Source organism: Beta vulgaris, chromosome 5 (genome assembly GCF_026745355.1).
Source record: "Beta vulgaris subsp. vulgaris cultivar EL10 chromosome 5, EL10.2, whole genome shotgun sequence".
Lineage (NCBI taxonomy): Eukaryota > Viridiplantae > Streptophyta > Magnoliopsida > Caryophyllales > Amaranthaceae > Beta > Beta vulgaris.
In genome coordinates, this window is record NC_079206.1 from 65,558,885 (window position 1) to 65,571,661 (window position 12,777).

The 12,777-nt window shown below is 35.1% G+C and overlaps 2 protein-coding genes across 2 annotated transcripts; both read right to left on the reverse strand.

Moving 5' to 3' along the window:
- Positions 1 to 3,853: 3,853 nt before the first annotated feature.
- Positions 3,854 to 6,815, reverse strand: LOC104894605 (40S ribosomal protein S15). Its single transcript, XM_010680881.3, has 4 exons — positions 6,661 to 6,815; positions 6,423 to 6,577; positions 6,220 to 6,277; positions 3,854 to 4,413 (listed from the first exon to the last, which is right to left on the reverse strand). Exons 1-4 carry the CDS (start codon positions 6,661 to 6,663, stop codon positions 4,165 to 4,167), a joined length of 465 nt encoding a protein of 154 aa, XP_010679183.1. The 5' UTR covers positions 6,664 to 6,815; the 3' UTR covers positions 3,854 to 4,164.
- A 2,583-nt stretch (positions 6,816 to 9,398) lies between these two features.
- Positions 9,399 to 11,687, reverse strand: LOC104894606 (40S ribosomal protein S15). Its single transcript, XM_010680883.3, has 4 exons — positions 11,527 to 11,687; positions 11,295 to 11,449; positions 11,091 to 11,148; positions 9,399 to 9,826 (listed from the first exon to the last, which is right to left on the reverse strand). Exons 1-4 carry the CDS (start codon positions 11,527 to 11,529, stop codon positions 9,578 to 9,580), a joined length of 465 nt encoding a protein of 154 aa, XP_010679185.1. The 5' UTR covers positions 11,530 to 11,687; the 3' UTR covers positions 9,399 to 9,577.
- Between the last annotated feature and the right edge of the window lie 1,090 nt (positions 11,688 to 12,777).

Here is a 12,777-nt window from a genome sequence, read left to right on the forward strand (position 1 = left end):
TCGTCACTTAGTGCTATCAATTAAATTGGCTGTTATAGCAGCAATAAGAGTTATTTAGCAATGGTTTGGCTGGAAAACTAAGGTGTAATACCTTATAATGATCATGATTGACTTGTTTGCTACCAAATTGTTAGCTAAATGGAGTTTTTTTTACAGTATCAGTACATTATTTATGTTTACGTAATCACATCACGATCATAAAAACCGTTACAATTTTAGAAAAGGCGACAACTTTTTTGAACATCCAGCAACAGTATACGTAACCAAAAATCAGTCGTCGTGTGATTATGTGGCTATCGAAATCCCTGTGAAGTTTCTTGGTTTTCATTAGTATGACCTATCCCAATTATGGCATGATTCTTTGGATTTTATGAAGACTTGGAAGGTGAGGCATGATTCAACATGTATGGAGGTTGATATTGTTTGGATTTTGTCTGAGGCAAAGAAGGAGTTGGACTTTTATGAAGTGTTTTATTGATGGGTATTGTTTTAACTATTCTGGTATCTTATCTGTTTTTTGACTTTTTTGTGAATGAGCTGTATTGTATGTCTGAAGTATCATTCATCAATTCTTTGAACTTTGCTTGCAAGCTTTAGTAGATGGGCCATATTTAAAGCAATCATATTGCATCTTAGTCTTTACTTTTATTCTTTCTTTCTCTCACTTTCATCCTCTAGGTTAAGCCATATATTCTGTATATAGATTTTATATGAATTTTCAACACCTGTGATACTTATTTTGTCATTATCGTAATTAAGAAATTGGGCATATCGATTAGAATTAATCCTGTTGTCTAATAGTTAGGTACATAACATAAGAGAAAACGACGTAAGTACTCTTAATGTATAAGTCTTACCCTTCACTTGTTAAGGGTATTTTAGTCTTTTTCTCACTACTTATGCAAAGAAGTGTTAGGGATTCAAGTCAATCAAAACGTTAAGATGTAACTTGAGGATACCACATTAGTAGAAGTGTTAATTGGATATATGGATTTGGCCCACGTTTGACAATGTTTTCCATCTCTTTACTTCTGTTTTTGGTTTTTCTAGTAGATTCAGGTAAAGAAGCTTCCTCTTCTTTAGGGAGAAACTTTTTGGCTTTAACAAAATAATATCACTTAGTTTGTTCTCTTCGACATAAAACAACTAAATTGAATTGAATTGAACTGATTGCAATCGAACTGAATTGAATTGAACTGATTGCAATTGAACTGAATTGAATTGAACTGGAATGATTGTAACTGGAATTAACTGAACTGAAATGAATCAAATTAACTAATAGAAATGATAATTGGAGATGAACTGAACTAAAAATAAGTTAGGGAGAACAGACCCTTATACAGTTATACCTGTCAAACTTGATTCGGCCTAAAAACTTCTTTCGAAGTTTAACAAATTCAACCTTTGAAATGCTTGACAGATATCTAAAAAATGGTTTTAAACCAAAAAAAGTTTTTTTTTTTTTATGATCTATTCTTCTCCTTTTCTTAATTAATTGATGTTCAGCACGAACTTTACTCTATTTGTTTCATAATTGTCGTTCTTTTTACACTGCATAAGATGAGCAACAAAGTTTCCATCATTTAGCTAAGTTAATTCCTTTTGATACTTAACAAATTTGAGAAAACCACGTTCCTATAAAAGTGACGCTCTATGTACTCTTATCTTAATACTAGCTTACTATTTTCCCCTCAAAAGAATATATATATATATATATATATATATATATATATTATATATATATATATATTATATATATATATATATGGAAAAGATCAAAACGACCACTAGATAACGGGCCCGCTGGTTTGAAATAGATTGGTAGAACCAACAAGTCTTTTATTTGGCAATTGGATCATTTGTTGATGTTAGCAGTCAACAATAGGCCTATTGGCCACACTTGTTTTATAAGATGGTACGATTCTACGAAATTTAATTATGTTAATTGAACTATATCACTATATGAGCTATTATAATCAAAAGCAATTAATTTCAGGATCATGGGGGCCCAACCGATGTCCACATTTATGATACGATTTATGGAAGAGTTAGGTCTACGGCAAGAATCCTCGACGTTGGATCACCCACGATTCTCAACTTTCGACCCCATAAGTCTTAATTTTTAAGACCATAATGCAAGATTAGTATATAAGTATATAAATAAAAGATTGCTCATTGTCTAAAAGCTACCGTGTTTATAAATTATAACATTGTTTGGTACTCCCTCCGTTCCTTTTTAGAGCTTTTTAATCTTCCTAAAATATCGCAAAATTACTCAACATGTACAAATTGTACTATCTAGGATAGCATCACAAAGAAAGTAACAACCTACCGCTATATGTTTTATTCGCTCATCAGAGATGGGATTTTGAGTAAGATAGAAGCAAATAAAAACCCTAGGCACAGAGTGACTAACACCAAGACTATTACTATTAAGCGATCCCTTAAGCCATTTCAACTCATATGTCACAACTCACAGCTATCACATAAAGATACTCGACTTCCGCAGATGAGTGAAAGGTGGTCACTTGCTTCTTTATCTTCCATGATATGGGAGACTGACCAAGAAGAACAAGTCAACCAGATAAAGATCGTCTAGTAAAAGGACGGCTCGCCCAATCCAAGCCATACCATCAAGACAAGTTTATATCTCGTTCAGAAAGAAGAAGAATACCTTGGTTGGGGAGCCTTTCAAGTGAACTCATAACCCCCTAAGTTGTATCCATATGTGATACGTTCACGAAGTGGGTTGTGCAAAAACTGAGACAATATATGTAGAGCATACGCCAGCTCAAGACGAGTAATAGCCGAGGATTCGTTGTTTAATGATCCAACAGCCAATTTTCCTCCTTGATAAACTTGGAAGCTTAGCTCCAAACAAACGACATTGAGAAATAATATCAGCGTATAATTATGTTTACACGGAAAAACTCCACTTCTAGCAACTTCAATCCCCAAGCGATACTCCAACACCCTAAGATGTATCGTTTATATCAACAGCTGGCTAACTTCATTTTATTATCTTTAGAAAAACTAGTTCGAAAAATAAAAAATAATAGCAGAGCTAAGAACTTCATGGAATGCTCAGAAAATAAGACGGTTATACAAATATCTCAAATTTTTAACATTCAATCAAAAGGGAGAATGCCATAGTTTTATCAATCTGGCCTAATCAATTTTCACCAGGGTATTCTTATGCATCCCATCTCTATTCCATAAGGGAAGAGGGCGGACCATCAAAAAAAATTCCACAAAAACCCTATGCAAGTAATATTTAAATTGTAAAAAAATGCCCCTATTTTAATGATAAAATAAATACTTAAAGCTATTTTTTCTGCCTATTGTCTTTTCTTGTACATCAACGCACACATTGAGTGCAAATAGAAGTAGTATACCAATATACCACATTACAAATTCACAATCCCTTTGTTCCCTCGAGAAAAGTTTTTGGGCCTGGATACTAACCCAAGCAGTCAAAAGAAAAGACATGCCTTCGACAAAGCTCAACCTCATATATGATTGGCCTACACAAAAAACCCGGGCCTAAGCCAGGCACAGTGGGCCAGTGGGTGGAATTAAGTAGTTCAGACCTCGGAAGGCTTGGGACCTTGTTGAGGTTAAGTTCACAGAGAGTTCCTGCAGGCTGCAGTATTGTTTTGTGGGTGTGTGTATGCAGGAATAGCTATGTGGGATGTCTGTGTCTATAATATCTGCAAACTTAGATTTGTTATTGCATGATACTTGTATGAACATTCAAGACACATAAGTATAAACTATCAAGTACTATATTTGCCCAGACACATATTATCCTAACATCACGGTATCACACATAAATAAGCAGTGCAATACAGTATCAGATTTAAAGTCAAAATCAAATATCTACCTCATCTTTGTTCAAAATGAGCAATTTATGTGGACAACCTTTACGAAATCTAAAACGGGAAACGTAATGAGCAACAACCCGACACAACAACATTTAGAAGATCAATAAAACTAAATGCATTGCCAGAATGGCAGAATAGAAGTATAATCGAACACATCGGGGTAATCCAAACAGCTCGCAAAAATCATAGTACTCTTAAAAGAGTCGATGAAAGGCAAATTAAAAACAAAAAACCTAGTGCGACTGAGTTCTATAAGCTGAGAAAATGTAATATGATCTGTTTACTTAAGAGGGATGAACCTTGAAGAATGGGTAGCACCAATACCAGGTCTACCGTGCTTCACAGGCTTGTATGAAATGGAGAACTCTGCCAAGTAGTGGGCAATCATCTCAGGCTTGATTTCAACTTGGTTGAAGGTCTTTCCATTGTAAACACCAATGATACTACCTATCATCTCAGGAACGATGATCATGTTACGAAGGTGAGTCCTAACTGGCTCAGGCTTCTCACCAGGTGGAGCCTCACGTTTCTGTTTCAGAAAATAAAAAAGGAATAATATCAAATTTCTCATAAAAACCTAATATTAACCCTGAGCAAGTAAAAAAAGACAACTATCACAAGATAGGATCATTCTAATTTTCAACTACTAATTAAATTTAAAAAAAAAGGGATATTCCATTTGGTACCATTATACTTTTGGCTTTTCCATTTAGTACCACTATTTTTCAGATATTCCACATGGTACCACTATAATTTGATTTTATTCTCTATTATAGCATTCAACTAAGTAAAGTGTTAATTTAAGTTAGAATAGGCTAGAGTTTTACTTCGATGCACATGTTTTAATTTGCGTTAAGGTTTTAGTAATCATTTTAGTCGTTAAGGTCAAAGTTGAGCTCATATTTGACGATAAAAAGACATAGAATATTATGATTATTATTATGATTATTATTACAGAAAAATAGAGCTTTAAGGGTTAAAACGACACCCTAAAATCTTAATTTATTAAATTTTTGCAATTGCAAATAGAAACATGCAAACACAAACAAAATTGTATTCTTGTTTAACCATTAACTAACATTTTACTTAAAAAAATGGTATGATAAAGATTAATATTAAATTAGAGTGGTATCATGTGGAATTTTAAAATAACAGTGGTACCAAATGGAAAAGCCAAAAATTCAATGGTACCAAATGGAATATCCCAAAAAAAAAAAAAAAAACAATATAACATGAGAGTTCAGAAGTGAACTACACAATTTGAGACCCAGCATCTTCATAATCATAGAAAACATGAAGTTTTATATACAGAATCAACAACTTACCAGAGGGATCATACAATTTTCAGTGTTATTTGCGGGGATTCAACACCCTCGACAACCAACACATCCATCAGATAGAAAATATGAAATTCATAAGGATTAATTAAAGATTGCCAAAACAAGAAGGAAGAGCATGAACTAAGAAGCATCAACATGCAAGCTTTTATACAATAAAATTGAGGAGAATACTTAAGACACGGCAAAATCTCACAACAGATTATACAATGCATCACATCAGATCTACCAAAGATAGCTTCAGATCAAATTACAGCTGAACTTGAGAGCATATGAGTGCTTGCATGACTAGCAAAAAGACATTGAATAACCACGTCAAATCCAGTATCACAACGCAATAGCACTACCATGAAACTATACTACAGCACTCATGAAAGATAGTAGCACCAATAAATTTTGAAAACAAGCACCACTTGGAATAATTGAGCAACTAAATGGACTCTATAAATTTTCCAACTTTTTCAGGAGTTTGTTTCATTGAACATTTTTTCCTCTCATGGTTCTTTGTTAACTTTCTCAAAGTCTTTTTATCAATTATTATAATTTTTATGTGTTTCTTGTTGAACAAATACCTCAGCAGCAATCTCATATAAAACTTAGTTGTATGGTCTAATTACACCATCTCAGGATACCTTTCTAGTATGATTTACATCAAATTCAACTTACACTCCGAGACTGTATATTGCCACGCTATTTTCCTAATTCTACAATATTCGACACATACATACAGCGAAAGGAACTTAAAACTAATTATTTCACAACCTAAACATATCAGAGAAAAAAACTAAACACGCAGAATTTGCCACTAAATTTACAAACTACAGATCATTGATCCAATTAACCATACAAACGCATTCAGACATTCAAAACACATTCATGGAATCCGCATATCATAAAACATAAACAAAATCACTTTTATTTCTAATATACAATTTCAACACAGTAAAAAATCAAACACATTGAATCAAGTAAATAAACATTGGAGAGAGAAAATATACCGCTTTCCGAAGCTTCTTGATGAGTGCCATAGGCTTACGCTTCAATCCTCTTGATAACCTGATAGGAAAACAATCGAAATTTCAATTCAAACGAATTAAAACCCCAAATTTCATAGAAATTTCAATTGAAACGAATTAAAACCCTAAATTTCATAGAAATTGAATCAGAAAAAGAATCGAAACAAATCAAACGAAGATTTTACCTTCTGCGAATACGAGCGGGGAAAAGCTTGACGAGTTCTTCAGTAGACATGTCAAGAAGAGCATCAAGGTCGATTCCTCTGTAACTAAACTTCCTGAATGTTCTCTTCTTTGGGGCAGCTCCAGCTGCTGCGGCTACCTCTCCTTCGACATCCGCCTGTAAATTAACACGCGTAAAATCAGAGTTACAGAGAATCAAAGACGATGAAGATGAAGATGAGAGAGAGGAAGAAGAGTTACCATGGCTGCTCAAGTTCTGCGAGGAGAGAGAACGAGTGACAAAACGGCTTTCGTGGCCCTCTATACGTAGTATACAACAAAGTTGGGCTTTACCCTATATCAAGGACAGCAACAGCAATTTCTATTATCTTTCTCCAACTAATGTAGGTCACCTAGTTGAGTCATCGTTCGAGATAGGGATGGCAATCCAGTCCGAATTCGACCTTAGTCCGCTTCGATCCGAAGGAAAAAATTCGAGTTGACTCCGACAAAAAAGTAATCCGAGTTGACTCCGACAAAAAAGTAATCCGACTTCGTTTAAAAAGTCCGACTCCGAGTCGGAGGAGGGTCGGAGTCGGATCTCATAAAATACTCCGACATTCGAATTCGACTCCGACTTTGAGTCAATCGATCTTTTTTTCTTATTTATGTTAATGTATAATTTATGTATAACCTGACTTCGACTTTCAGCCAACAGTATTATATAGGATTTTTCCATTGAAGAAATGATTATTTTAAATAATGGTAATATTTGAATTATTATTTGTACTATATAAGATTTTCATATGATTATAAGAATAAATTATAATGATTAGATTATTGTATTATAGAAGACTATTTTATTATAAAAAATGGGGAAAAAACTAAGTCTGATCGAATTCGGAGTCGATGTTCGGATTTTAAGCCGGGTCGGAGTCGGATGCTCGGATTTTAAGTCGGGTCGGACTCGGATTATTGGAGTCGAATGCCGGAGTCGGGCTCAGATTTAAAATCCGGCTTCTTGTAAGGTCGGAGTCGGATTATGCATGATCCGGTCCAAGTCCGACCCATTGCCATTCCTAGTTCGAGATAGAAGAGTGTACAAGGAAAGCAACTTATACGTAAGAAAATACAAGCCGGAACATATATACACGGGCCTATACACATGAGATTAACACCCCCTAAACATGTACTCCCTCTACTATTATTTAGTTATTATATTATTGGTGCGATTTTCAAGACATTATATAACACTTAGTATCTCTTATGTCATTCAAGTACAAATTATAAAAATTTGATACTAGGAATCTAAACATCTAGATAAAACTAACAAGACCACACATGACTATATTTTTACTTATAAAAAATCAAAATAATCTATCAAAGTTAGTTGTTCAAGTTACAAAACAACAATGTAGCAACTAAATAAAAGCGTAGGGAGTATAATGTGAGTTATCAACTATTTGGGCCTGTCAATAGTGTAGTCCAAATAGCATGATCAAAATGACAAAGGTAAAAAAAGACTTTTAAGGCATAAACGGGACCAAGTCCATAAATTACCAAGTCCGTGAGGGGAGCTTCGTTCCCTATGTATAGACCTCACCTACCTACGCGATGAGTGTGTTTAAGTTTGCATCCTCTTTTTGTGATGACATGAGATCCCTGATTTCGCATTTTTGGTGGGGTCAAAAAAATAATGAGCGGAAGACACATTGGGTTGCTTGGAAGAACCTTTCTAAGCCAAAAGAAGAAAATGGTATTGGATTTCGAGATATGCAGATGCTTAATAAGGCATTAATGGGAAAACAAGCTTGGAGATTAGCTATGTTGCCATAAAGTCTTATTGAACAGATTATTAAGGCTCGATATCACCCACATACTACTTTCATGGAAGTTGAGCTAGGATCATCTCCTAGCTACACTTGGAGAAGGATTTGGGAGGCTATGTGGCTACTTAGGAGAGGTGTGAGGTGTAGAGTTTGGATTGGTGAAAAATGTTCAAATATGGACTGATTCTTGAATTCCGAGTACTCAAACTCGGAACATTTTATCACCTAGCGGAGAGGAGAACATTAATGCAGATCAAGGTGCTTTGATTGATCATATTAGTAAGAATTAAAAGAGTGGTCTTCTTTCTTCTTTATTTTCACCCTTTGAGGTGAAAAAGATTTTGTTATCCCGATTAGTCATAGACTTCCGGAGGATAGGTTATATTGGGACTTGGAGACGGATGGTGTATACTTGGTTTGGTCGGCTTATAGAGCATTGATTGGGGATGTATGTACGTTTACGGAGGATGCTACATCATTTGCTACTGATTGGTGGATGCTACATCATTTGCTACTGAGTGGTGGAAGGTGGGGGTGCCAAAGTTCATTCATCGAGTTGAGCTCTTCGCTTGGCGTGCATGTTTGGGTGTATTACATACGCGAGTTGGGCTTAATCGTCGAATGCCTGCTATTGTAGCTACATGAGGGATATCTGGAGCTATTGAGGAATTGGGTTTTTATGTGTTGGTTGACTTTGCGCTGGCGCAGGTGTGTGAGAGGTGTGTGAGTTGTCGCATAAGGTACCCAGGGGATGCACCAAAATGGTGGACTAGTGGTCACATTTTTTCGGTGCGTTTGAACATCATGAGGTTTTTTTTCTTGACTTTATGTTGGGCGATTTTGGGAGCAAGGTGTAAGGATTATGGCGAATGATATGCATGACCCATTTGCGATTGTATCTTATGCAAGCAAGACTTACAGGGAGGCTATTGATGCCATAACCAAAAGCAAAAAGAATATGTGTGGGGGTGCTGCAGCCTATTGTTTGGAAGACACTGGACGAATGTTGGGGGAAGTGGTTACAACGCTCGGGGTGGCTGGACGGCTGTTGCGTTGTATAGTAGTTCAGTCCACAAATCACTACCTCATTTTTTAAAAACTGAGCATTTTTACGGACACCTCTGGTTAATCTGAAACTGGTAACATAATGAGCAAGGACAAAACACAAAATTTAAAAGTTCAATAAAACTTGATACATTGCCAGAATAGAATTATAATCAAACACATCCGGGTAATCCAAACAGCTCGCAAAAATCATAGTACTCTTAAAAGAGCAAATGATGGCACATTAAAACAAAAAACCTAGAGCGACTGAGTTCTATAAGCTGAGAAAATGTAATATGACCTCTTCACTTAAGAGGGATGAACCTTGAAGAATGGGTAGCACCAATACCGGGTCTACCGTGCTTCACAGGCTTGTACGAAATGGAGAACTCCGCCAAGTAGTGGGCAATCATCTCAGGCTTGATTTCAACTTGGTTGAAGGTCTTTCCATTGTAAACACCAATGATACTACCTATCATCTCAGGAACAATGATCATGTTACGAAGGTGAGTCCTAACTGGCTCGGGCTTCTCACCAGGTGGAGCCTCACGTTTCTGTTTCAGAAAATCAGAAAGGGTTAAAACAAATCAAATCTCTCTTAAATACCTAATACTAACACTTAGCAAGTAAAAAAAAGAAAACTATCACAGAACAGGATCATTCTGATTTTCAACAAGTAATTAAATTACAAAACCCAGTATAGCATGAGAGTTTAGAAGTGAACTACACAAGCAAAGACACGGCATCTTCAGAATACAGAAAACATGAAGTTTATATACATAAGAATCAACTACTTACCAAAGTTCCCTACCTACAATTTCAGCATTATTTGCGAGGGTTCTACACCCTCAACCAACAACACATCCATGAGATTGAAGGTATGGAATTTATAACGAGTAATCAAAAATAGCAAAAACAAGAAGGAAGAACATGAACTAAAAATCATCAAGCAAGGTTTTCATACAATAACACTGAGGACGATATTTAAGACAAGCAAAATCTCCCAACAGATAATACATTGCATCACATCACATCTACCAAAGATAGCTTCACATTACATTACAGCTAAACTTAAGAGAGTAAGATTGCATGACTAGCAAAAACATAATTGAAAGACAACGTCAAATACAGCATTGCAACGCAATAGCACTACCATGACGCCATATTAACACCGCTCATGAAAGATAGTAGCACCAATAAATTTGGAAGACAAGCACCTCTTGGAATAATTGAGCAACTAAATGATGTATTCCATAAATTTTCCAACTTTTTCAGTCGTTTCATTTAGCAATTTGTACTCTTAAGGTTCTTTGTCAACTTTCTCAAAGACTTTTTATCGATTATTACCACTTTTGTGTTTCTTGCAGAACTAATACCTCAGCAGTTATACAATTCAATTAGACCATCTCAGGATACCTTTCTAGTATATTTATATCAAATTCTACCTATAGAAACGTACACTCAAAATCGAATTTCCAACCATGACTATACAATGCCACGCAATTTTCCAATTTTCGACACATATAAATAAACAAATACAGTGACAGGAACTTAAAACTAATTAAATCAAAACCTAAACATATGAGAGAAAAAACCTAAAACATAAACATAACCACATGCAGAGTTTGCCACTAAATTAACAAACCTAAAAACCTAAAACATAAACATAACCACATTCAGGACACATTCATAAGATTAGCTGACCTAAAACATGAACAATCACACATTTTTCGAATATTCAATTCAATACAATTAAATTCAACCTCAAGGAAAACACTAAGTAAATCAAAACATAACCATTGGAGAGAGAAAATATACCGCTTTGCGAAGCTTCTTGATGAGTGCCATAGGCTTACGCTTCAATCCTCTTGATAACCTGGTACAAAAAACAACCAAAATTTCAATTCAAACGAATTAAAACTTCAAATTTCATAGAAATTTCAATTGAAACGAATCAAAACCCTAAATTTCACAGAAATTGAATCAGAAAAACAATCGAAACAAAACAAACGAAGATTTTACCTTCTGCGAATACGAGCGGGGAAAAGCTTGACGAGTTCTTCAGTCGACATGTCAAGAAGAGCATCAAGGTCGATTCCTCTGTAACTAAACTTCCTGAATGTTCTCTTCTTTGGTGCAGCTCCTGCTGCTGCTGCTACCTCTCCTTCGACATCCGCCTGTAAATTAACACGCGCAAAATCAGAGTTACAGAGAATCAAAGACGATGAAGATGAGAGAGAAGATGAAGAATTACCATTGTTGAAGTTCTGCGCGAGGAGAGAGAAAGAGAGAGACGGAGATTTGAGCGGCAGGTTACGAGAGGAGAGAGAGTGGGAGTGAAAGAGGGATTTCTAGGGTTTGGGAAGAAGGTAAGGGTTTAAATGAGAAAGTAGGGTTGAGGCTTAATGGGTTGCTGGGCTGATGTCTGATGATATGTTATTTGGCCCATCAGTTATATTTGATACTCCTTTGAGAAGCTATGGTAGATTAGTGATAGATGGATGTTGTCTGGATTTTTTTTATTTTTTTATCCAATGAGTTCATGTTAGATTTGGGTATAAATGTTCTTGGTTCGGGTTTGGATTCGGATGCAGTGATGAAGGTCGAAGGATCGTAACTGTCCCAGATTCGACCTGTAGACCTATTTGTAAAATAAATATAGAGTTTTTTGCAGGGATATACCAGGGTAATAGGGCATTTTGCAGGGATATACCTCAGTAAATTTTTTTTGTAGGGATATACCAACCTAAATTTAAGTTTTGTTAAAAGGTATAGAAAAAACTATTTTGGCGAGAAAGTCAAATTTTTGGCCTTTGACTTGTTTAATTACTCTTTGTATATTGTGTGATATTCAATTGCTTCTATTACATTCATTTTCCTCCAACTTCATCACTGTCACTTTGTGGCTCACTCGCGAGTTCTTACCAAGTCAAAGGCCGAAAATTTGACTTTTTCGTCAGAAATCATGTTTTTGGTACCTTTTAACAAAACTTAAATTTAAGTTGGTATATCCCAAAAAAAAATTTAGTAAGGTATATCCTCACAAAATGCCCTATTACCTTGGTATATTCTCGCAAAAAACTCATAAATATATAACATTGGAAAATACAATTTACATGCCATAAGTCTCTATTTTATTTTCCTAAAAAAGTCCTTATTTTATTATGAATGGAAATCAAAGATGATTTGGAGAAAAATTAGCAAAAATATTTTTTTAAAATATACTCTTATATACTGAAGTACTTCTAATACTTAAGTAGCATCTTTGAGGCTGTGTATTTAATTAGTCTTGTGTAACTTTTGAATTTAAATAGGATTACATAGTGTTTTTTGTGAGTTGTATATTACGACTTCATAATTCACTTAGTAGTTAGTAGTCGCGCTTATCGTTAAATTTTTTGCATTTACTCTTCTTTTTTTTTGGAAATTTTCCTCAGATACCCATTACATTTAACGTAATTCTCAAAGTGTCCCTAACATTTGGATAATTCCTCAAATAGCACTG